Source organism: Lepisma saccharinum, chromosome 3, assembly GCF_977018435.1.
Source record: "Lepisma saccharinum chromosome 3, izLepSacc3.1, whole genome shotgun sequence".
In the NCBI taxonomy this organism is placed as follows: Eukaryota; Metazoa; Arthropoda; class Insecta; order Zygentoma; family Lepismatidae; genus Lepisma; species Lepisma saccharinum.
Window position 1 is genome coordinate 35809818 of NC_139231.1, and position 25824 is coordinate 35835641.

The 25824-nt window shown below is 37.2% G+C and overlaps 1 protein-coding gene across 3 annotated transcripts in view; it reads left to right on the forward strand.

Annotated features, from left to right (window-relative positions):
* Positions 1-25824, forward strand: part of LOC145984976 (uncharacterized) — a 70179-nt gene that overhangs the window by 1886 nt on the left and 42469 nt on the right. For 2 of the 3 annotated variants that reach the window (XM_083118432.1, XM_083118430.1), the window contains exons 2-6: positions 1095-1231; positions 9477-9563; positions 16048-17004; positions 21781-21928; positions 24604-24770. In XM_083118432.1, coding sequence (XP_082974558.1) covers positions 1095-1231; positions 9477-9563; positions 16048-17004; positions 21781-21928; positions 24604-24770 — 1496 coding nt within the window. The remainder of the gene's footprint in view (positions 1-1094; positions 1232-9476; positions 9564-16047; positions 17005-21780; positions 21929-24603; positions 24771-25824) is intronic. The other variant, XM_083118431.1, reaches the window with a different exon arrangement.

Consider the following 25824-nt stretch of genomic DNA (forward strand, 5'->3'; position numbering starts at 1 on the left):
AAACAAACCTTAGACTAAAATCCCCGCTCAGCCCTTTTTTTTTCCATTCAGCTTGGGCCATAAGGAAGCATGGTCCACTCTCCCCCACCTCTTCTCACGGGAGTACAGTGCACAGGATTCGCGGGTTTTATACTATCATTTTTTCCCCCCGGTCGTTGTTTCAGAGTGAAGCATCAGTCACATTTGATAGTCGATTTTTTTCTGTATTTAATCTGGGCTTCGGTGGTAGCCTAGAATATACGCGCCTGGCGGTAACAATTTCCGATTGTTGGGGGAAAGGGAGTGAACAATCATATACTACAGCTGAAACCTACTTGTCACACTAAAATAATGGGAAGTCTTAGAATAAGAAAAGTAAGATATGATTTCTTAGAGCCAAATCAACATTTGTATAATGGTATAACAATAAAAGGAATTGTTAATTATTTAAACTTCCATACTGTTAAAGAGTACAGATGTTTCTAGAGTTGCAATATCCTGCCTATCCAGTGTTCAGCTGAAATAGTTGGTCAAAGATCCCCCAACCCCCTTCCAAGAAGCACATGTAAATTATGGTGGAGATCCGTAGTGATAACAAACAAAATAACGTAATTGTGGTGAAGATTGATTTAGTTGGTGTTTTAAGTCCACTTTTTGCAAAGTAAGACTAATGGGGACTGGACCTACAGTTTAATTGGGATCCAAACCACTATGTGCCTCCATTGTGGTGAAGAACTGTGAATCAAAAGTGTATTTCTGATGTTTTACAATACCTAAATAGGATTTGAAATATTGCACTGGCACAGGTATGTCATTTTCATTCTTCCATGACAACATTGCAGTGGCGACTTAAGCATAGGAAATATTCAAATGGCTAGCAGAAACACGTTTGCATGTTTTCATCAATTGTTTCAAAAAAAGACCCCCTGTTTCCAGTTTTTGCCATTCTAAGGAGTATTCATCTTAAATGTCCTCAAAAATATTTAGAGCCTACTGCTGCTACTTCAGTGAAATGCCATTTGGTTTCCTTAACATTATGTAATTTTTACATGAAAGTTAAATATTTTCTTGTACATTTGTATTGATCTACACAACCATTGGTTTTTACTTAACAGTGGACATGATAAATGGAAGAAAGAGTCACCTACCACATCAGCAAGTAATAGTTCAACTGACCCTTCTATGGCTCTCAATGCATTTGTTAATGATGGAAGCTTCTTGGACCAATTTAAAAAGATATCCGGTGTTAAAGGTAAGAAAAGTTAAGTGTGATTAAAATATTTTTTCTTAGTGTGATTAAAATATTTTTCCCTCTAATTTATGTTTTTAAAACGTAAGTGAAATTTACTTTTTTTTTTTTTTTTTTGGTAACACTTTCCTCTAGTCAAAATGGATTTCTCCATTTTTACAGAAGAAACTACTTACGCAAATCACTTTCTGTAGCATTGTTGAAGTTGCCGAATGTATTTTCTGTCATCGTTTCATAATTCATGTTTATATGTATAAAAATATCGCAATTGCCGTTGCTTCCATATACTTCCTCTACAAGAACTGGATATTCCGTGTATTTGATGACTTAACCCCCTGTCACTGTTTCCAACCACCCCGTGTTTTTTTCAAGAAGATAACATGACCCCAAATTTTATCTATACTTGCCTAACCTAACCTAACCTACCCTTACCGTGAATGGTTTGTGGGCTATCTGTGAATGGTTTGTGGGGCTACCCGTGCATGGTTCTACGACCCCAAATTTTAGGTATTAGCATAATTTCAAACTCTGGGAAAAAATAGGAAATTAAATAACACGGAAGTAGGTATTTTTTTGGTTTAGAAGGTTGGAAACACTCCATACCCACTCCAAATCGACAAAAAATGAGCACGGCACGCGATGATCCAGAATGCTCAATTATTACTCGTAATATGAAAAATTGAAATGATTTTGGTGAGAAATTCATACACCTTATAGAATGTTCCGCAATGCAGAATAAGTAAGTAGCAATGTTAAAAAGGACGAAATAAATGAGTTATAGGTGTTTTGACTAGATGAAAGTTGTTTTTTTTTGAGATATCAATGTATTTCTAGTAGAACTTTTACAATACTTAAAAGTCACTATCAACAATGAATACATTCACTGCAGTCAATGTTCTTTACATCTAGAGAGTCTTCATATTAAATGAAATACATTCCCACAACAAGTTCTATTTATTTAACTGTCATACTTTGGCTTATTACCAGTTTTTTACTGTGCAAAATATTCTTATACTGGATTTGGATTAATTTGAAACATTTCTTCTTCGTTACAAGTGTTTAGAGTTTTTATTTGTGTAACAGTGATAAATTAAGATTTCTACAAATGGAAAAATTACATTTGAAATTTGTCATATCATCTTCATATTCCAGTTTGATATACTGGTTATTGATGATAATTAGAGACTTTGTATTAGAGAGAGACAGACGGGGGGGGGGGTACCTTCATAGTCTCAGATGTTATTGAATGAAATAAATGTTAATATTCAGGACAAAGTAAGAAACCCCTATGTTGTTGTTTTGTCCAAAAAAATTCCTAGCCCGAGATACAGGCTGCCCTGGCATCATTTCTCACGTGTGATTTTCGGCAAAATATTAAAATGCTCTATCTCTGGAACGGTTCAAGATATTTTCTTGCTGTTTTTTTTATTTGAAAGAGAATAATTTTCTGCTTAAAATTATAACCTCCGTTTGGAAATGTGTGTTCAAGTTCTCTTGCTGTAGCCTTCTGAAATTATTTTTTTTTAAATTGCCAATCCCAAAAAAAATGATTTTTTTACTGTTGATCAGTACCATGCAGTACTACATTCCCTGAAAAGGAGAACTTCCACTTTTGAGTTTAACAGGTTTTATAAACAATGTTCATGAATTAACACCGTGGCTATTTTTTTATTGCAGTTTTTGTTAACTTTTTTGTCTCAAAAACACCAATCTCAAAAATTCTGCAGGAGTTGTATATCTAAGGGTACTACATATCCTGAAAAGGAGGACATGCCACTTTGGTTCTGGAATTTTACATAATGTTTTTTTTTTTTTTTTTAAATTATGCTCTGACCAATGTGATAAATTAAACAAAGTTGGAACTGGTGAAATGTTTTTATTCTTCTGGATTTTCTTTACATAGAACCTTCCAAATCATTAAAGGTCTTCTGGAACAATGTGGAAGCTTCCAGATTATTCCAGAATGTAACAGAACCTTCTAGAACATTCTGGAACCATCCAGATAATTCTGTGTGTTTGGCCTAGCATATACCAGGTTTAGAAGTATGAAACCGGAATTTGTTTGCAAGAAGTAAACGGCTGGTGTTTGCAACTGAGAAACAATATTTTATTCAAAGTAAGCTCCATTGCTAGTTGCACATTTCTCCCACCTTTCCGGCAGGTTATGAATGCCACGCCAAAAAAAACGTTCTTCTTTTGAAGCGAACCAGTCCGCGAGTCATGTTCGTACATCTTCATACAAATTGAAGCGCTGTTCTGCAAGATCGTGTCCCAGTGAGGCAAATAGATGATAATCTGAAGGAGCCAAGTCGGGAGAATACGCCGCATGCCCTAGTATCTCCCATTTGAACGCCTCGATCGTATCCCTGACCCGTTTTGCTGTGTGTGGTGAGGCGTTGTCATGGAGCAGGATGACCTTGTGTTGCCTTGATTCATATTCCGGCCGTTTGTCACGTAATGCTCTATGTAAATTGATCATTTGCTGTTGGTAGCGATCTGCGTTAACGGTTTCCCCGGGTTTTAGCAGTTCATAATAGATGACGCCCCGCTGATCCCACCAAACACAGAGCAGTGTCTTTTTTCCAAAGCGATTTGGTCTTGCAGTGGATGTCGATGGTTCGCCTGGATTCACCCACGATTTACAATGCTTAGGATTCTCCAAATATATCCATTTCTCATCGCCAGTCACTATGCGATGGAGAAACAACTTACTTTTGTATCTGGTGAGCAGCATTTGACAAGTGGTCTTGCAGGATCCTTGCTGCCTTTCATTCAGTTCATGCGGAATCCATTTGCCCGCTTTCTGCACCTTTCCCATAGTTTTCAACCGAAGAGAAACTGCTTTCTGCGTCACATTCAATTGTTCCGCGAGCTCCTGCTGTGTTTGGGTATCATCTTCATCCAATAAGGCTTGCAATTCGTTGTCTTCAAACTTTTTTCGGAGGTTTCCCACGTTCCTCGTTTCGCAAGTCAAAATCGCCACTTTTAAATTTCTTGAACCACTCGAAACACTGTGTTTTCCCGAGAGCATGTTCGCCGTAAGCTTCGACGAGCATTCGATGCGATTCGGCGGTGGTTTTCTTCAAATTATAACAGAACACCAATGCTGTCCGCAAATCGTAGTTCATAGGCACAAAACTCGACATGTTCCGGGTGTGCAACACCTTCCTCTGTCTGGCACTCAGGTTACTGTGTTCCGATATAACGTCCTCGGGAGTGGCGGGCAGCAGCTGGTGCTGCTTACGCGATCTTCCACGCCCTCCACTGCCAGCTAGCACCATCTATCAGCCAATTCCGGTTTCATACTTCTGCACCTGGTAAAAGGGAGGGGACAGGAATTCACAGTTCAGTTGTCAACAGGCAAACAAAGTCAAGATGTTTCCTCTGTGTTCTAGATGCTTTGACAGAATATCAACAATGACATTAACTGAACAAGAACAAGACTCCCATGGTGTGGATGATGAAGAAATTGTAACTGCAGAAGGAGAATTAGATTCCCTGAATCAGTCAGCTATAGAGGATGGTGTTAGTCCTGTTTTCAATTAAACAATCGGATCTTGGGCTGAATGTTTTGATGTGTTCATTCCTTCAGGGCATAGTGACAACATCGTGCTGAGAACAGCTTTTTCACCAGCAAAATTAATTTCCGAATTATGCCCGGTAACGCTATGCATTCACCCCTACAAATTGATTTATTACTTTCAAAATTTGATTTTTTTTTAAAAAAATACATATATTATAGATCGTACATTAATCTCGCATTTTCTGAGTTAAAGGTGCTCAGGTATCTATTTAGTACATAATGATTACTCTATATTCACATATTGTTTATCATTCTTCAATATTCACTTGTCATAGAAACTTTGTATTGAGTTGAATTGAAGTTTTCAAGTGCACTTTATGCACAGAATAGCTAATCACGACTGGACCTACAGTTTAAAGTTAGATAGAAACCAATGTGCCATGTACCTCCACATGTATCGAACCTGGGACCCCTTGATTACAAGGTGATGACGTTACCCACTACGCCATCGGGGAGGCCCTTGTCATAGAAACGTATGAAACATGGAACGTGAAATCCAACCATATATTTGGTATGTCCAATGCGAACACTACTGGTGGACCACCAGCATACAACACATCTTTCAAAACCTTCCTTTGTGTTGAAATGGGCCACCAAGATCTCTTAGGTGCAACACGAAATGATGTCACATAGTTTTGAGCTATATCCATCCAAATTCAAGCTGGGAGAATTTTGTCTCGGGGGGAAATTCATGTAGCATATGGATGAGAGGAGCTGCATTCTAAATTTGTTTTCAAAGTCGGTGGAATCTTCTTATGCTCTTGTGTTGATAGATATCAAAACGAAAGAGGTATCCATGGAAGGTTTTCAAGCACTAGGCAGACTTTGTAACCAAATCTTATAGGTTTACCTGTAATAAATATCTTGCACGAATGTTGTCCATAATACGGGATCACAGACTCAACAAGGCCGAGCTACTGAACAGGCACAAAATGTTTCATGAAATAGTCATCTATTATTACTATTATTGTATTATATTTATTATTTATAATATTAATAAAATAAAATATAAATTATAAGCAATAGAAATAAATAAACCATGCTTAAGACGAGAAAAGCCTTTACATCTTAAATTTCTTGCTTTACATGCAATAATAAGAGAATGAAGTAATTGTTGAAAAGCCCTGTAGCTATTGTATCTGCATAGCGTTACCATATGGTAACACCACCGTTATGAGCAAAAATCGAACAAGAGATGCAAATTCTTGAACAGAAAACTTCATATGTTTTTAATTACATGTGTTTACTAAATGCTGAAAACATTCAGAACTACATTAGGAAAGGCAATCAGATAAAAACACTATATTTACTTTACAGTGTATGACATATTGAATAAAAAAATCCAAGGTCAAAACAAATACATCCTCTTGCAACAATACCTGGACTGAAACAAATTGTCTCAAATGCAAGCTTTATGCTTCCCAGAGCAACTTCTGGCTGTAGATTTGCCTACACGCTTAATATAGACAGTGTGACCATATGGTAACGCTATGCTTTTAAGGGTTAATATTCTGATGACAAGACCATGATCCGACCACAAATATTGCACACAAGTGAAGCCTGACATTATTAGAAGAACATCATTAGTAGTACTGATGACTTGAGAAAGGAGAATACCACGGAAAATATACAAATCAAAATAATATGATGTAGGCTGGAGAATACTTTATAATCACAAATTGAAAAAAGTGTATAAATCTCCTGATGTAGCAGTAATCAAGACAAGGACATTGAACTGGACAGAACACTTCCTTAGAATGAGTGGCAACAGAGTATAGTAAAGAAAGTATTCTCCATAAAACCTGAAGGCAAAAGAAGAGTAGAACCACCCAGAATGAGTTGGATAGAATATTGGAAATAAGAAGATGGAGACAAAAACACAAGATCCATAATACCAAAGAAAGAAGAAGAAGAATTATAGAATCTGGAAATTTTTGTTTTTGGTCTGGTAGACACCCTTTCCTTGTATTTAGTTAATTCTTTATTTGGATGCACATGCACATCCAACTGGTGTTGTCGCTGAAATATTCCAATACATCCAATGAACATCGTACTATTCTTATGTGAATTTATAAGGCAGAATTTTTCTCCAAACTAATGACATTGAACTATTTTTCTCCACTGATTATATAAATACATATGCAGAATTTTGCTGCTATGGTTACTACAGTATATTGACCAGTACAAACAGTAGCATATACTGGGTTAAAAGTCTGGGCTATCGCACCATATCATAGTCTTCCAATGGACAAAAATTTGCTGGTGAGGATGTTTTTTTACCTCATTTGGAGTGTGGGTTTGAAGTGATGTGACATTGTGATTAAAAATATATACCTCATAAATAAATTATGGAAATTACACTATGTCAGTAAGGAAAGAATTTCATATAAATAAGATTCCCGTATTGTGAAATATTTATGTAGGCATATATACGAGAATAAATATAAAACTTCTGCCTACCTATTTTCACAATTTGAAGTTTGGTGCCTCCTTGTTGGTGCAGTGGTAACGTTATTGCCTTGTAACTAAGGGGTTCCCGGTTCGATACATGATGGTTCGGATAACAATTTAACTGTAGGTCTGAACCCTATTAGCTTTTCTGTGCATAAAGTGGACATATTAGAAAAATTACAACGATTTGGAGCTTATCGTCATACGTAAGCTGAATAGACAGCTTGTTAATTATGTCCCTCATTTCAGTTCACTACACAACACGCTGCCTCTAAATAAATTACACGCACCAAGGAACCCTTTATGACCACTCGACGAGATCTAAACAAGAACTGGTTCTTATTCTTGTCATTTCGGTAATTTTTAGATGCACTCATAAACCATTCCCGGCCAGCCAACAATTTTCTACTCCCCACTGTAACTCTAGTTGTTTGAAGGTCAACAACCTCTTTGCAGCTCATCTTCAAGCATTCAATATTGTTCTTGCCCCTGTCATATGACACACTTTCCCCTTACTTGCGATAATTTGTCTTCAAAATTGCCCATTCCTGGGAAAATTACATGCTGGGAAAAGTTGGTTTGCAACATCAACCCAAACTGTTGAAGAAGTTCAAAGGGCATTTTCCCACCATATGCAACCCTGTTCCCTCTCCTGTAACAGTTTGGCACCAAAATTCCCCGTTCCTGGGGTAAATTACATGCTGGGGAAAATTGGTTTGCCACACTGGTCGGGTGATCCTTAAGATAGCTCTTGTCACTTTGGACCGTCACACCCCCTCCACCTGGAGAGCCGCCTCGCGAATTCAAAGAAAGCAGGCAAAGGTGCCAACTCCTAATAAATCAGGTTCATCTTCTTATTGAATTGAACAATTTTATGCACATTTCTAATAGATATTTTTTCCTGTGTTTTGGTCACTGAGTCTAGACTCCTAGAAAGCCCTGAATATACGCCCCTGAGTACAAATGACTTGAAGGGAATTCTCGATAATGTAGTCTTAACGCACATATTTTTTAATCAAGAGGTCACAGGTCAGTCTCCAAAGGAAGGACATTGCACAGTGATTTGGATTCCACTTTAAAATGTAGGCCCAGTTCCAATTAGAGTAACTGAGAATAAGTGGACTTAAAACTAACTTCTTTACCAAGAGTAGTCTGTAAAGGTCCTTGTTTGTAGTATTTGAACCAAAAACTTTTATAGGACATGAAATAATAAAGGCAGTTGATTGTGCACAATTTATGCATGTATTTTTTTTCTTTTTGTTTAATTTCATATATTTTCTAACAGAGAATATTCATTAGGTAGAGGAATGAAAATTACTTCATTCATAAAAAGGTGGAGTACTCATTTAAAAGATATGCAAAGATGTAATTATTATTGCCATAACTACTAGATCAACACACTAGATCAAATATCTCCAAATGTCAAAGCTATTTTTACAACCAGCCTGTTGTCTCATAAGCATGTTGGATTGAAACTCTTATGGCTACAATTTTTTTGTTAAGTACAATAGGTTCCAGAAATTTATAGAAATTGATGTTATGAAAAACTAATCCATTTAAGATTCTTTATTATGACATGTGTATGCATATTTGACCATCTCTATGTGATTGAACATATTTTTCAGTCATGTTAAAAAAGATTTAGCTTTTTCAAGATACGAGGAATTTTCTTTAAACACTTTGCTCTTCTCAAAGTGAATTCTGTTTCTTTATTCTATATACTGCCAAAGTGGTTGATCACTTTGAGATGTTGACTCATTTATAAAATAATTTACTCTTTCTCTTGTTTTTATTCTCACAGAAATAGTTCGCGCCATGAAGTAAGATACATGAGAAAATCAATTTAATCATTTTACTATATAGAAAATTGGCCTCCCCCATGGTTCAGTGGTTGTGTCATTGTCTTGTAATCAACGTGTCCCGGGTTCGATACCCGGTGGAGGCACAAGTGGTTCGGATCCCACTTTAAACTGTAGGTCCAGTCCCGATTAGCCATACTGTGCATAAAGTGGACTTTAAAACATCAACTCAAACCAAGTACTATATAGAAAATTATGTTGTTAGAGCAATTTTTTTTATAATTTCAAACTAGGATGTAACTATTATGTTATGTGCACTAAACCTGATTCTCACAACCTACCATTTTAGCAGGATGACAATAGAAAGAACATTTTCTCAGAATTTAAATACGGTATATCCTTTACTTTATTCCAGAAACAAGAGGAAAGCATGAAGAGGAAGCTACATGCATGAGTGTAATTAATTCTCAGCCATCATCATCAAGTCTGAAATGTAACTCAGGTAAGAGATATAGATAAATAAACATACTGATGGAACATGCTGATTTTTACGCATGTAGAGAGCCTACAGTGGAACCTTGGTTTTATGTTTTTCAGGGGCCTGTAAATGAAAATAACGTAAAATGTGGGAAATGTAAAAAAGGGGGAGAGCATAAGGAAGAGGTGAAACTAAAGTGTAAGCAAGAAACAACTCCAGAATCAACTTTTTTATAACATGCTAAAAATAATTTAACAATGGAAAAGAAGTAAGAATGTGAATTCCTAAGAAGAAAAGAAGATAAAATTGGCGTCAAAAATTGTTTGAACCCATCATTTATAATAAATGATTCGATTTTTATGTAAATCGTAAACCATATAATTTGTTAAAAACAGGTTTTAAGACATTATTGCTCACTGTCTTAACTAAATTTTACACAACATTTATATGTGCACTATGTACAATGCAAGGTGGCTACATTAAACTGAGGGCGGTGGATGACTGCTTCTAAGAACCGCTACAGCGACTTGAATAACGTAGTGTGGAAAACGACCCAAGAAACTGGTTCCCGAGACGGTAACAACATTGATGGCAGTGCGATCAGCACAGCTGCTAATTTTCTTATCAAAGTAATGCGGCTTGGTTAGTTTTTGGAATATATTGTGTAGATTTGCTTGAAAGGCGGTGAATTGATGGAAACAGTTATATTTGTGGAGTGATTTGCAGTCACGAAATGGCATTAATTTGGAAAGAAAAGTAAACTAAAATTAATAAATAAATAGCATGCGTAACACAAGAAGAAACATCACAATGTGATTCCGGACGTCAGGTGTTGGATTGTGTGCTAGAATTTATTTCTCTATGTTATTAGAATATAAATAGTATCCTGAGAGATATTTCATACCACAAGTGTCGCTTGGAAGCGAGCCGTTGGTAATCAATGCAGCCTTTCGAACCGTAGGGACACATCTGACTGCACCGTTTCCTGAAGGAGATCTTAGATCAAAGCAATACACGACAAACGATATGGGGATTTCACACCAAAGCAACACTGGTCCTTCTGCCCAAGGCAACTTTCATATCGAAGTGACACATGTCACTTGGAAACTAGCCAATCAAGAGCAACATTTCACATCGTAGCAGCATGACGGGCAGCACAGGCTAGCGTTCGGTTGGTGAAATCCTCAAACGATAAGTGTCGCGTGCTGCTTTGGTGCACAATCTCCCTAAAGCAAGACACTCATTGCATCGTGCATGCACGAACAACAAACCACGGCAACACGTGTGGCTTATCATGTCGCCTAGATCTGTTGTTGTAACATGCGGTTTATCGTGTTGCCTAGATCTGGTGTTCACATAATTAGCAGCAAATGCTTACTAATAGACTGATGGCACGAACCCTATTGCTTGTCATTTAGTTGGGAACTCTCCCTGTGGCATGTTGCTTCGGTCTGAGCAACCTTCCTTTAAGGAGCTTTCAGACTGAAGTAACAAGTAGCATGCGAATACGGCATATGAACGTGTCATTTGCTGTTTGAACCCTCATGCGCAATGAATGCTATGTTTCAGTCTGTGTCACTAGTCACATCAGTGTGAACATCCCGTGTCACTTGTCCCATTGGTCTGAAAGTTTCGCATATATTTTGTTCTGTATTGTTAATGAAAGTAACAATAACAGGACATGGGCGACTGTCTAGAATGTTCGTTAATATATTCACAACCACTGTACCAAATATCATAGCAATTATCACATTCATAGAAATGCTTCATGTAAAAGAACCTGACGTTGCAGCAAAAACTCCCATTTACTTCCATTATAAGCAGACGAATACCATGCAGCTGTGCCTACACCAGTGCCTCTAGCAGTATCATATTCGAGTGGAACCAGCCAGATCACCCAGAACAGTGCCGATTTCCACACTACGTTATTCAAGGTGCTGTAGCGCCGCCTATTCAAGTTCCAATTTATGCATCTGATTGTGTGACATCTCCATTGATGTTGATGTCCAACAATTGTTTTAACAAGAATATTTTTCCATCTGTGAGTAAAACATCGTCCATGTGCACAAAGAAAAGAAGAATCACTTTAGCTTGTGTGTTTTCAGCTTCTCTCTAGTAACCAAATAATATAGCATTTGTGAAAAACCTTCAGATTAAAAATACTTGATTAAAGATTGATTAAAAATGTAGGCTACATCCAATCTTATTTTGTTCCATAGGAATCTAAATGACTTCCCATTAAGGATAAAGTTTAGTTCTTATCCAGTATTGAATAGTGGAGGTTGCCAAACCCTTCTTAATTTTTTTTCCATTGCCAATGTGGCAAACAAGAAGAAAGTTCAAGTTTTCACAAACAAGTCCTCCCCCCTCCTTTCATTCCTGTCAGCTAGGAAGGATTCCATAAATATGCGACAAAGAAGTGAATGGTGTTCGAGTAAAAATAAAAGTAAAGTGCTCCCCTGTGCTTTGCACCACACAATGAAGGCGTATAGGGGGTGTGGGATTAGGGTCCCACACTTTCTTGTTCTCGGCCGAGCTGGGAGTGATGTGATCAGCACCATGCCCCTGGACATCTTTACCCCCCAGAGTGAGCTACCGTGGCTTGGTGATCGACTGCTGTTGTTAATTTTCTATTGTTTTTTGTGGAGGGGGAAGGGTGAACAAAGACACCGCAGTGTCCAAACTCTAGGGAAAGCAGCATTTAGCAAAGGTTGGTTTGGCAATTTGGTGCTTGTTCTCAGATCGTGAGGCAGAAGGATTGTCCCATTTCATCTTCACAGGGAATGCAAGAAGTGCATTTTCCCTTCATGACCGTGAAAAATGTAACAAATGCAATTTTTGCGCAGCATCCCTCTCCCCGTTCACTGAGCCATGCCTCTTTGCTCTCTCCTCTCGCATGAAAAGTCTAACCACTGGAAGTTCAAGGTCACATGGTGAATGAAACGGCATTGAAAGCAAGCAAAAATAGGGAGAAGTTGCACGGTCAACAGACCAGCCTTCTGGCAAATTTTTGGACATTGGCACAATTTGTAAATGTATATAGTGAGAAACTGGATTTAGGGCAATCGTAAGATCAAGGTGAATCCTATTACTTGACATGGCCTTTTGTCTCAAGGCCTGGATGACTGAACGAAGGGGGAAGATGTGTAATGCGGGAACATAAAATCAGGGTTTCACTGGACTTTCTTTTACACAAGATTGGAAAGAAAACAAGGTGTGTCTCATCAAACTGTAACTAGAAGTTGTGCTAAATTTTAAATTCTTTCATTCTTAATGAAACCTTCAAACCTTTTAAAAACTACTAGTAGAACCAATGTCTTCATTTGTGTACTAATAGCATATTCATCACTTGACGTGGGAAGTCATTACAATATTGATATACGTATGTTGCCAAAGTACAAGATCATGTAGTGCCTTGCCCTGCCTGAACCTACCTTAATTTCACCTTGAAGAATCTTCAAGCCGTCTGCTACCTTGTGTCCTTCAAAGAGCATTATTTTCACTGCTACCGAAAATTCAATTTTCCTATGTTTTACGTACATATTGCAATGTTTAGAAAAATCTGTTTGTGATTTCATCCTACAGCAAAGTAAAATATCCCTCGGGGAAATAAACAAAAAACAAAACAAGGTGCACCTTGTTCATGTGCATGGTATATACACATTCAAATATGGTATTGTTTGTTCTGAGACTGCAGCTTCTGCTGAAGTAGTAGTTGTGAGTTTCTACGTACATTGAATCATCGGATATACATTTTCCGAAGAACTTGAGTTTAAAGAGCTTCATATGCAGGAAAGTGTAAAATTTAGGCAAATAAGTACCATGATGCCTAATTGAGTCCAGAAAGCTAAATTACAGGGTCCGTATAAAAAATAAAGAAACCAATTTTTTTTTGACACAACTATACGTCGCAGCATGCTCGCTCCAGGTGGTTTCGATGGAGGGGAAGTAAGCTTCAAAATGCACCTAGAGTCAGTCGCCTATGAGCTTCCATGTGGTTTGTATCGTGGTTTAAGTGGACCCCTTTCTTTAGGCTCGGTCGAAGCTTAAAAATGCAACGTGCCATCGAACAGCGCTACGCCATTAAATTCTGTGTGGGACTCGGAAAATTGGCTATGGAGACGTTGGCCATGATCCAGCAAGTGTTCGGGAGTGAAAGTCTATCAAAAGCTGCTGTTTTGAGATGGCACAAGTGCTTCAAAGACAGTCGAGAGAGTGTGGAAGACGAACACTGTGCAGGATGCCCGTCCACGAGCAGAACCTAGGACAATGTGCAACGTGTGCGTGATGTGTTGAACTCAGACCGGCGTTGAAGTGTTCTAATGATTAATGCAGACCGCATAGGAATTGATAAAATGACTGTGCACAACATCATTATCGAGGATTTGCAGATGAGAAAAATCTGTGCTTATTGGAGGCTGCATCATGACAATGCACCAAGCCACACCTGCTTCGTGGTCAACGACTACCTGGCCCAGAACGGCATCACAATGCTTCCCCAGCCCCCCTACAGTCCTGATCTTGCCCCGGTGGATTTTTTCCTGTTCCCCAGAGTGAAGACAGCCCTCAAAGGACACCTCCATGGGACCGTAATAGAGGTCAAAGCGGCTTCGACGTGCTGCTTGAAGGACATTCCGGAAAACGACTTCGAGGGTGCCTTCCAAGCGTGGAAAACTCATTGGCAGAAGTGTGTCGACGCCCAAGGGTCCTCTTTTGAAGGATTTTAATGATTTGTAACGATATCTTCAATACATTTTTCCCCCCAGAATTTGGTCTCATTACTTCTTATACACACCCTGTGTGTATATATAATGTGGAGATATGTAAAATCGGGGCTGTCTGTATTTCCCCTTTTTCTTTGGGTAGCGTGCCTCTAAGGCTCTAAGCTTCTAAAGCAGCCCACAAACCATTATTGTAACATGTTTTGGTGCTTTGTTTTTACAGCTAATAAAGTAGAACCTAGATTTAGTTTTTCAGGGGACCAAACCAGATAAACTTAAATTGCAGGAAAATGTAATATTGAGGAAAATTTTATAGCATTTTGCTCTATTGGGACCATGAAGATTGAATGTATAATGTGGGAAAATGTTAAATTTTGGAATGTAAAATCGGGGTTCCACTGTACATGCTTAATTTTTAAAAATTTAATTATTTCTTATGACAGTTTTGTACCACGTACGTTAATCGCAATGAGAATGGTGAATGATGAAGTAGAGTCATGTTTTGGGAAATGAGAGATGCAATAGTAAATAAATTCAGAAAAACTTGCTTCTCATTTCTCCACGAAGCTGTTGTTCATTCTATTAATTTGTGTGGCTGCTACCACAATCCTCGGAACTTGCTGCACTGTTGCCATCTGCCTGCCTGCACAACAGAAGCATGCCAAGTAACAGTGCATTAGGTTCCAATGAGGATGGTGGCAGTGGACACTAAAATTAATAGAACCAAAAACAGCTTCACAGGAAAGTAAGTACTAAGTATTTATGAAGTAGACATTGGAACAAATACCATGTCACATCCATGCCTTATCCAGGATTTGTATCGTGGATGCTTGCATTGTATCACCACTCTGCTGGCTATATACACATGAGCAGCATAGGAAAATTTGAAACTTCCAGCATTTCCTCTCTTTATTATGTACTAAAACAAGCTTATATTCCTGTAAGAACTCCTCATTTTTTGGCATATATTTGTGCATGTTTCTACATAAAAACAACAATAATAATTCAACATTAGCCCCGTCTTGAATAAGGGATACAGTATACATAAAGTGGAAAAATATGAAATATTTAAGAACATTTCACTGAGTACAATTCATATTTACCATTTCGTCATGTGAACCAGAGGAACGTAACTCTCCAGTTCTAATCCTTAGCAGTAAGATGGAATCATCTCCAATTCACTGGCTTTTTTTATAAGAGTAAGACGTATTCCGAAGAATATCTTATTTCCTCTCTCTTGCAAATTACATAAATTGGATTAGAGTCCGTCTGGTTCCCACATGATGATTTCTGAAATATTGTGTTTTTTTAGACTCAAATTGATAATGTGTTCGTGTAGAAGGTGCAATCCTCGGAATATGTACTTGGTTGTTACAGTGAAATTACTGTATTTTTTTTACTCTTGGATTTCTCATCTTCCAGTTAAGCTTTTCATATATTTCCCCCCAAAAACATAAAATCGAGGTTCCGGGTTAAAATGGCCCACTACACACATTGAGTTTGGTGTGATTCCTGACATCTTATGTGTGTGCAGTAAGACACATGATAGTGATTAAATTGCTACCAGTACTTTCTTATATCACTTATTTGATGAAAGCTGTAAGTTTGACAGATGTCATGTTTTACCAACATTGTCCACAATGCACGGAGTCTCTACTTGAGTCAATAGTAAAGCAATATGTTGGAAAAAACTTGGTTATTTAGCAGTAATTGATAGTTGAACTGTTTTATGGGCTTTACAATTGTTTTCATATTTTTTTCATAACATGTAAATATTATCCTTTCAGATACTGATTGGGGCATTTGGGACTCTTCACAAGCTAGAGGTGAAGCAAATCATCCATCATTATCCCAAGTAGAGAAAGGGTTTTACAGTGACAGAGAGAATTTGCAGAACAGCGAACGTTTGGGTACTTCGATCTGGTATCACAATACATTGCATATTGGAGCAAGCACCAGCCGAGTTGAGAGCTGCAATGCTGCTGTGGGTGTGTGGAATGAAGCTAGACCAATGCCTGACATGTGTCAGAAACTCGATGGCATTCAGGTGCGAAGGGTGGAAAGGCCAGCCTCTCCATACTCGCCTTCCCATATTGCCACAGATGATCTTGTACCTCTTCCTATGTCTAGCAGTTTGCCCACACAAACTTCCACCATACCCACACAGTCAATACCAACAGAGCATTATATTCTAACGGATGTCGTAACTCCGCAGTCTGCAATACCTGTCTCAGTAATGTCTCAGACACCTGCACTTCCATGCCCACCTCAATCCTCACATCCATTGTCGGCAACAGTCATGAGTGGACCACCACCAACCACGATGCTGCTTACGTCTTCCATCAGGGCACCAGTTCCACCACCTGGGAGTGCCCCTGTTGCACCACCACCAACAGTTAGACTTCATGTTGGACCAGCGATGCATGGAGCCGTAGCACCTTTGGTGAATGCAGCTGTTCCATTGTCAGGAACCATACCTTGTGTTCAGGCTCCTCCCCAACCACCAACCGTTGTTCCGTTGCCTCAGCCAGCTTTAGCGCAGCCTTTTGGCTACAGTGCTCCGGAACCAGCAGCAGCGCATACAGCAGTCAACATCAACGCCTTACAGGCTCAATCAGCCTCACTGATTGGCATGCAGATGCTGGGTACGAGTTTGGCAGGCCCTACTGTAACTATTAACCCTGCTTCTACGACGGTTGCATGTTTTCCAGCACAGGCTGTGGCTGCTTCCTTAGTTACAGAAGGTAAGTCACTAGCATGAATACTCTAAAACAAGTTATGGAAAAGGTTTTACATTGACATAGAATCGTGAACACTAGCTATTCATTTAGTTTGTAGTATGTGGTATTTCAAGGCACTTTTCACACATTTTAAGATTGCAAATTGCATAGTTTTCTTTCTCCCCCCCCCTCTTCCTTCAAAGTATCTGATATGTTATCATTGCAGCATGCCTTTATAAACACTTTACTGTAATTTGGCCTCAGTTGCCTTGTAGGATGCCTCCTCTCTCTCCTGCTTCTGTCCCATCTTTTTCATACACCATATCCTAACTTCCTTGTACAAATATAATTTCCTTTTTAGTTCATCTCATAACACTGCATTTACAACACCATAAACACTAAGTAAAATGTTTCTAATAATTCACTATTTGTGATTTGTTGTAAAATGTGTTTTGTCCTTGTAAATAATAAACAAAATGTATTTTTCAACAGAAGGGATAAGACATTACTAGCATTATATGAGCACTCATGAAGGCACACTTGGAAACTAGTCTTCAGTATTTAGTTACCATTTGGAGACTAATGCACAGCATTTAGACATTAAAGTTGCCAAAATGTGATTTAATGGTAAAATAGTCTGACGTAAGACTACGCTTACTTGGGAAATGCAACGTTTCTAAGTTTATTAGCTACCCTTCACAAGAAATAAAATTAATACTTTAATGCTAATAAAATTAATATTTTTATAATTTCACATTACAATGTAATGTGATGTGAATCCTTTTGTTCAGCATAATGCTTTGATAACCTCTGACAGATTGTCACATTTCAATCTTGACAGTGTAAAAACATGAATTGATTGGTGCTGTGAAGCTAGAGGTCCTGAATTCGAATAGAGTAAAGTATTTTTTGTGGTTGTTCTCTATTGAATTTAATCAAGTATTCATTTACACATACAGTCACAATGAATCCATAGAAATTCAAATGAAATCACTTATTGTCCAAATCTGAAAATACTAAATAATTCATTTTCCAGTGTTTAAAAGACATGTTCATAAGGTTTGGAATTGCATAGTTGCCAAATATTACAATGTGAGCCAAACAACAAACGTCTCATTTGTGACCACATATAACAAACACTGGCATATGCAAGACCGTGCATATGAAAGTGGAACTTGAATGTAGTAGCAAAGAAAAAAGAAAATTCCAACATCCCACACATCGCTCTTGCACAAGTCTTCAGCTTTTCTCATTTACTTGCATGGGATTGATTTTACCACATCCTGTAGTTGATTTTAATCAATATTCTTTTGTGTGCTGTATCCTATGAGGCAGTGTGCCACATGTTTGCTTGATGTGAAGAGTGTGTTTGTAAAGGATGTTAATATTGTGTGTTAAAATTTAATTGACCACAAAATTCCAGGTATCTGTATTGGTATCAACAGCTCTTGAAGTGGAAATTGTTAGGTTTGATGGGTGTTTGCTTGAGACTTTGAAATAGATTGGGGATGCATATCAGCAGTATTTGTTGGGCAAGAAATAATAGAAAATAACTTCCTGAGCACTGCAAATCCGTAACATAATTTTGATCTCTCTTACTACTATTACAGAATAAATGAGGTGCTTATAGAGTGAAAGCTTTGGGATGCTAAACACAGTGGAGGGTGAGGTGGTGTGGGTTGGTGGGATAATGTTTCCACAAGAGGATATTCTCCTCTTGGTCCACATACCAACAGGTGACTCAGGCTCCTCCCCAACCATTCACTCTTGATCGGCATAGCAACAGCTTTACCACCTACAAATAAGAATGCAATTTCTTGAAGCGGGATTGTACTGCGCATTATACCGGATGCTTTTTCATGGGATTTTCAATCGATCAGCAGCACTTGTTGTATACGAGACATAATTGTTTGTCACTTTTTACCATAAAAACCAGGGTGTGCATTATACACTCGTAAATACGGTACTTGAGCCTTGGAAATAACTGGGGGAGGGGGGGAGATGTCTTATGGTTGACAAGGTGACAGATCTACTTGAAGCACTAGGTATCAACAGAAATTTGTAAAACTGCTGGCATCAACTCAAGGGAGTGTCAGTCTAAATTACAACCTTGTAATTTCATAATATCGTAACTTCATTAATTATAGACAGTCGACCTTGGCAATTAATAGTTGACAATTGTTGGAACGTTTTCATAACTCAAAACCTGATAAGATGACCTTTGCAGATGACCAAGAGATATGAAGCATGTTGTCTTTATTTGTAAATTTACAAAAACTAATGATTTCTAGAATAATTGATTGAATCAATTCTCAGGCCCAGTATATTCCTTCAAAAATCACAGTACATTTTTCTCTGCTTAAGGCGAAGAGGGACAATTACGCACCAGGCATTCATTTATTCCAGTATCGTCGGAATGAGCAATGCTACTAAAAAGATCTCCGCCAGAAATGAAGAGTATGAATTTCTCCCCTTGTGGCAAGTGGAAGCGGTTTCCTAAGTTGATTATTAAGCCTTATACGATTTTTGAAAAATATGATGAATTAGTATTTACCGAATCCCATGTATTCCTTATGGGACATCAACTTCAACTTCAAGTTACGGCTCATCAAATGGGAGTTTCGACTTTTCCTACTACTATGACATAGTTCAACGTGTCCTTTTTCCGTCCATGTACTTTTCTACGTCATCGGATGTTTGATATTCCCGAGAGAATGAATAAAATAATGGTCCCATAAGCCTAGTGCATTTCTCCTTACCTCCTACGGCCATCCTGGCAGTGTTGCCAAACCTGATGTGCATAATAGAGCTAAATTTCACCATTAATATAGCTAAAGAGGACTTTCAAGGAGCTAGATTAACGAAGGCTGCATAAAGTGCTTACTAGGGTAATTTTAGTTGTCAGAGGGGTGGGGGTGCTGCTATTACCGTTACCTTCAAAGTGATGGCAATTTATTCTTAGTTTTCACCGCCTAGATTTGGCCGCATCACCCATCTCAATAATCCAATGATGTTGATATAAAATCGAAAATAAAGGGTTCCCGGATAACAATATTGTCATCTTCATCTTAGCCACAGCGCTATATATAAAAATACATGGGGAGGAAAGAAGAGGTGGGTGACGCAGCCTATAGCTATACGAATATCACGTCACGTGCAAAATGTACGCTCATGGCAAAAGTTGGTATTTATGGGCCGGAGCCAGTGGTGGCATCATAGTGGGGCAGAGGGCGTGTGCCACAGTTCACAGTCAAACAAGTGCATGAAAGAGCCAGATCTGGCTCCAAAAGAGCGAAGTTGGCAACAGTGATCAGCAGCTGCCCCAGCGAGAAAGACCTAGGGGAAATTGTCCCTCCTCGCCTTAATCAACATATTTTACATTTCATGAAACTTAAAATCCAGAAACCACAAATAACCAAAATTATTGGTCCCAAAATGTGACCAAAGTGAAATTCCTTTTTTCTCCTGTACATTCACAAAATAAAGCTGAAATCATGTGGGAATGCTTTCACTATTTAGTCTAGCATGCCTAACTGAAGAAAAACTTATATCACTGATAACATCATTGCTAACCTGCCTGACGTTGATGAAAATTTAAAATTATGTGTTCCCCAAAAATTGCCATTTTCACCCTTGGAGAAAGTTGTTATTGCACCACTAATCTCGCGTATCAGATTTTAAAATATATACTCTCACATTAACTAGTATAACTATTGTATCTAAAGATATCTGTTTGGTGGTTATGCTGAGATAGGTAACTCTGATAAGCTTACTTTTCATTTTTCTGCGCAAATTTTCTTCGGTATCGATTTCACCACCCGTCTGGTGGCTTCGTCAGGTGTGTACTGTAGTATAACTATGACTTGAAAAGTGTTATTACCAAATAGTATCGATTATTTTTAATAAAAATTAGGAATGGGTAAATTAATTGATACTGATTGAATTGGATCTACAGTTTAAAGTGGAATCTGAACCAATATGTGTCTCGACCAGGTGTCAAACCTGGAATTTTATGGCAACAGCATTACCTCTATGCCAGTGGGGAGGCCTGCAAGTAACCTGTTGCTGTCACCTGGTTACGTGAATTAATTAAAGAAATTCGTGAAAAATTCATTTGTAATTTTTATGGTGGATTGGTAGAATTTTGGTTATCGGTATCAGTATTTTACTGGTATCAGCAAGAATTCATATTGGTCCATCCCTAACAAAAAATATAATTTTCAACATATCTAGTATTGAGCAAGTGGTAAGAATCAATTAATGGGGAAAGTAAACAAAAAGCACTAATTGGAGACTGCAAGTTATTTTTTTGTCAACTATAGTGCGAATTTGGGGGAAAGTTAAGGATAATGTTTAGTATGTAATGTAATATGCAGTATAATAGTAGTGTTTTGGTTCATATTTTTCATACTATGAAATGTCCGGTTATGTATAATTGTTACGTCAGTTGTTTCCTTCATTTAAAATATGCAATTTTTTCATACTAAAAATCTACTCGCCTAGTTAGCTGGAGTAGTACAGTGAACACATGAAAAACTTAAGTCTGAGCTTTACATGTTGCGTAAGAATTTTTTTCAAATGCTCATCTATTGTCAATAATTCTTACAGCGTCAGAGGTTAAGAATAAGTTTGGTTTACATAATAGATTAAACTTAAACGGGGGCTGAACTCAATAGGTTTTAAAACAAAAACAATCACAATGCCATACTTGCTGTATAGAACTTAATCTCAGCTTCCATTGTGGGTGTATATGCAGTTTATAGACAACCTCAGACACAGAGTCTGATTGGAGTTTCCTAGTTTCTCCACCAGTTGTCACCAGTGTAGCTCCTGCCATGCCCGACCAAATTACCCCTGCTGCCACTCAGTTAGCGCAGATGGTAGCCGAAGGTGGGGACGAGATTGAGGAGATGGCAAGGCAAAGGAATCAGGATGATCCAGCGATGTCGTGAGTCCATCTTTCTTTTTTTTTGTTTTCCAGGGTTTTCACTTAAATTTCAGGAAAAATCTAGTAATTTTTTGTGCGTGCCAGGATTTGGAAATGAAAACAAATTGCATTATTTTCTTTAACTAGCTTCTTGATGGCTGATTTTCTATATGCAAACAATTTTATGGTTTATTTTTGTTAATTTGTTTTGAACAGTGTTGAGTAAATGCATTCAGATTGTCTGTGTATTCAAATTCATGTTAACACTAATAGAAATCGTGTTTTTCCTTTGTAGTGACTACAGTGGCACCCTGATTTTAAGTTCCCGGATTTTACATTTTCCCACATTATACATTCAATCGTGATAGTCCCAATATAGCAAAATGTTATGAACTTTTCCTTGATTTTACATTTCCCTGCATTTTCAATTTCATCTTGGTGCCTGGAAAAATGTAAAATCGAGGTTCCATCGTAAATGTTTTTATTACTTTTATAAGATTTATGTAAAATGGGAGCTTAGAATTCAAGGTACAATAAATGCTAGGTTACATTTTGAAAATGTTTTCCCTGGATGGCATTGGGAATATTTAAAACAGCCCAAATCAGGAGAAATGCACTTCGTGCACAAAGCACTTGTATTTGCATTCCTAAATTGTGGAAGTAGTGGTACATCATTTTTTCCTTATAATTTTGAATTTAGTTTTTGTGATACCGTAATTTGCATTAATTATTACATGATAAAATAACCAAAAATATCATTTACTGGCTTTCGGAAAGTTACACAGGGTGTCTACCAGTCAAGAATGTCAAGAAATCAATAGGTAGGTCAAGAAAGTCAATGAAAAGTCAAGATATTATGCTTTTGGTCAAGAATGTTTGCTATTTTTTACAGTATAGTGAATTTACATTGTTATATACCTGTACTGGGATTTAATAAAATTCAATATTTGGAAATCTAGAATTGTATTGAGTTATGTTTAAGATTTTTCGCTTTGTTTTTTAAGAATTACATTCTTACATGCGTGAAGTTTTGTAAAAGTTTTAAATAAAGTAATGTGGCCATTTCCCATCCAGGATGAAGTCTGAAGCATTAATTTTTGCATGTATTAATAAGGTTTTAAATTGTGATAGGTATTTTTAATTGAATAAAAATATATATTTTCTTCATTTCAAACTATACCTAAGTAGGGGACGAGTAAATAAATGTTAAGAAGAAAGGAACAAAGGTCAAGAATTTTGGATTTGTTATATTGGTAGTCACCCTGTTACAGAAAATGTTTAGAATAAGTTTATTCACAAAAAAATGAAAACTTATAGTTTTAATTAGTGTTAAATAAACTTAAATTCTCTTGAATAGCAAGTGTAGGTTAACACTTCTTAGTTATTGTTATTAGCATGTTAAGTACCACAGAATGGTCTTTTCCCCCAAAAAAATAAGTGTGAACCCTGTGAGTATTAGCTCAGTTATTATGTGTATTTTTGTGTTAAATTTGTGTTTAAAAATATAGGTCTGTACAACTTTTAAATAATATTTTGTGATTTACAATTGAAGTATTAACTTGTAATGGGGTTGAATGGGTATGCAATGTTTCCCTACCAATATAATATTGACCAACAGTAAATAACCAATATTCTACTGGTTAGATACAAATTTGCAAATGTTCCATGAAGGAACTGATGATTCATTCATGTGCTTAATTAAGTAGAGTGGAACCCCGATTTTATGTTCCAAGTTTTTACATTTTCCCGCATTATACATTCAATCTTGATAGTCCCAACATGGCAAAATGTTTCTAATATTTTCCTCGATTTTACATTTTACCACATTTTAAGTTTTCTCAGCTTGGTCCCCTGAAAAACGTAAAATCGAAGTTCCACAGTACTTGGCCAGGTAAATTCCAAAACAGAGTTTAGATATTTACTTCGCCACATCAGGATATAGTGTTCTCTGCTGCCAAACTTATTTTAAAATATGATCATTTTTCTGTAAATTGCAGAGATTATGTAGAAATATTGGGTATGTTGTACAAATGCACAGCTGATAGAGTAATGATATATCAGTTCCATCTCTAATTTGTAAATATCTTTTGGGCATCATTCCAAAATATATTTTTATCATGTTCCCATTGATGTGGAGAAGACAAGTAATTTTGTAAAAGCATCCAAAAACCTGGAAAAGATAGGGGAATTGCATGGTTTGCTCTTGCCAAGATTAGACATTGAGAGAACACATTTCAAATGTTTTTCCCAACGAACTTCTTCATTTTAGTATTGTAGGTAGGTAGGTAATGTAAAATGTATTCTTTCATCCTCTAATCCTAGTATGCGTTTAGAAAAAAATATTTTTATACTTGATTTTTGCTCATTTATTTTCAACCGTGTTGAATAAACATCATTCATTTTATTAGCAAGCAAAGTTGAAAACTTAACACTTATATATTAGTATGTTAAAGCATTATAAAATATTCTGGAACTTTAATTGAAAATTCCTGGAAATAACAATTTTTTTGTGTGCAAAATCACTGTTTCTGTTGAGAATAAATTATGTGTGTGATTAGTTTCCACTTTTATTATTGGTTCTGGCAGAATTGTTTGTACGCACATTACTTCCACTGTTTCAAACAGTATTCTTCATATTCTCATGTTCCTCCTTGCTGACTAAAAACCATAATACAGCAGAATGTGTCAATTCACAGATTTCTGTACCAGAAGGAAAGCCCTATGTACCTACAATATAGGAGCCTGGTAGAGAGATTAAGGGATAAAAGGGAGAAAGATGAAGCCAGAGGGAAGCAGGAATATACTAAGAGAGAGGAGAAGCAAAGCACGTCAGAAGATGATGAAAGTTCAAGACACAGTGAAGGTATGTCTTCATTATTTTTTTTGTTCTTTGTGTTCAATAGCTTTTTTTAGAACTCTTTTTACATTATGTTGTTTCTACCCGTTGATTAGCTGTTATTGTGAGAAGGAACCAATACATTTTGTTAAAGGTTGCACAGCAACATTCACACTTAACGTTCGAATTTTTGTGCTGCTAGGACATTTCATGGTCGTCTGATCCATAATTTTAGTCCAGATAGAGCTAGAATGAGGAGAAGGTAAGTCAGGCAATGTTTGTGAAATGTCACTGGTTTTAAACTTCAGTCGAACCTCGATTTTATGTTTTTTAAGTGGCCACTAAGATTGAATGTATAATGTGGGAAAATGCAAAATCCGGGAATGTTAAATCGGGGTTCCACTATATTTGGTGCACTAATTGTATTTTAAAAATACAATTTTTGGTTAAATTTTTGTAAATACCATATTTACTCGAGAATCCCCCCCCCCCCCCCCAAAGCTCAAGACAAACTGTAGATGTTCAATCTTCCCAGCTGTTTGTCATCCCTGTTGGGGGAATGGCAACAGTGTTTTACCAAATCTTTTTAGCTTTTTGAGAAGAGCTGGTCTCTTCCACCATCTGTGAGGAAGCTTGTAGTGTATTCTTACTTGTTAATGTGCTGTGTTTGTTTTGTGTAGCTCCCTGTACAACCTTGAACTTTTTAAACTTTTCTCAAGAGGCTTTTTACACCCCTTATTTTAACATTGTAATTAAGAATTTTAGATAAGGGGATATTTCCCTGCATATATTGAAGGGTACAAAAGGCCTAAAGTATCAACGCACCCAGAAATTTTACTTCAATCAATCAAAACAAGCTGTGTACTTGGATCTCTTTTCTTTTTAGTTGATGCCACTACCACTCATCCACTCTCATGATAGAAGCGTTATTGCTGCAATTCATATGATAGAAGCGTTATTGCTGCAATTCATAATCACCGATTCATACATAATATAACATTTTTTGCTCTTATTTTATTAATTAGTGCTGGATGGTGCTTTAAAATAAAAGAGAGAGTTTGAACTGAATGTCGAATTTGTC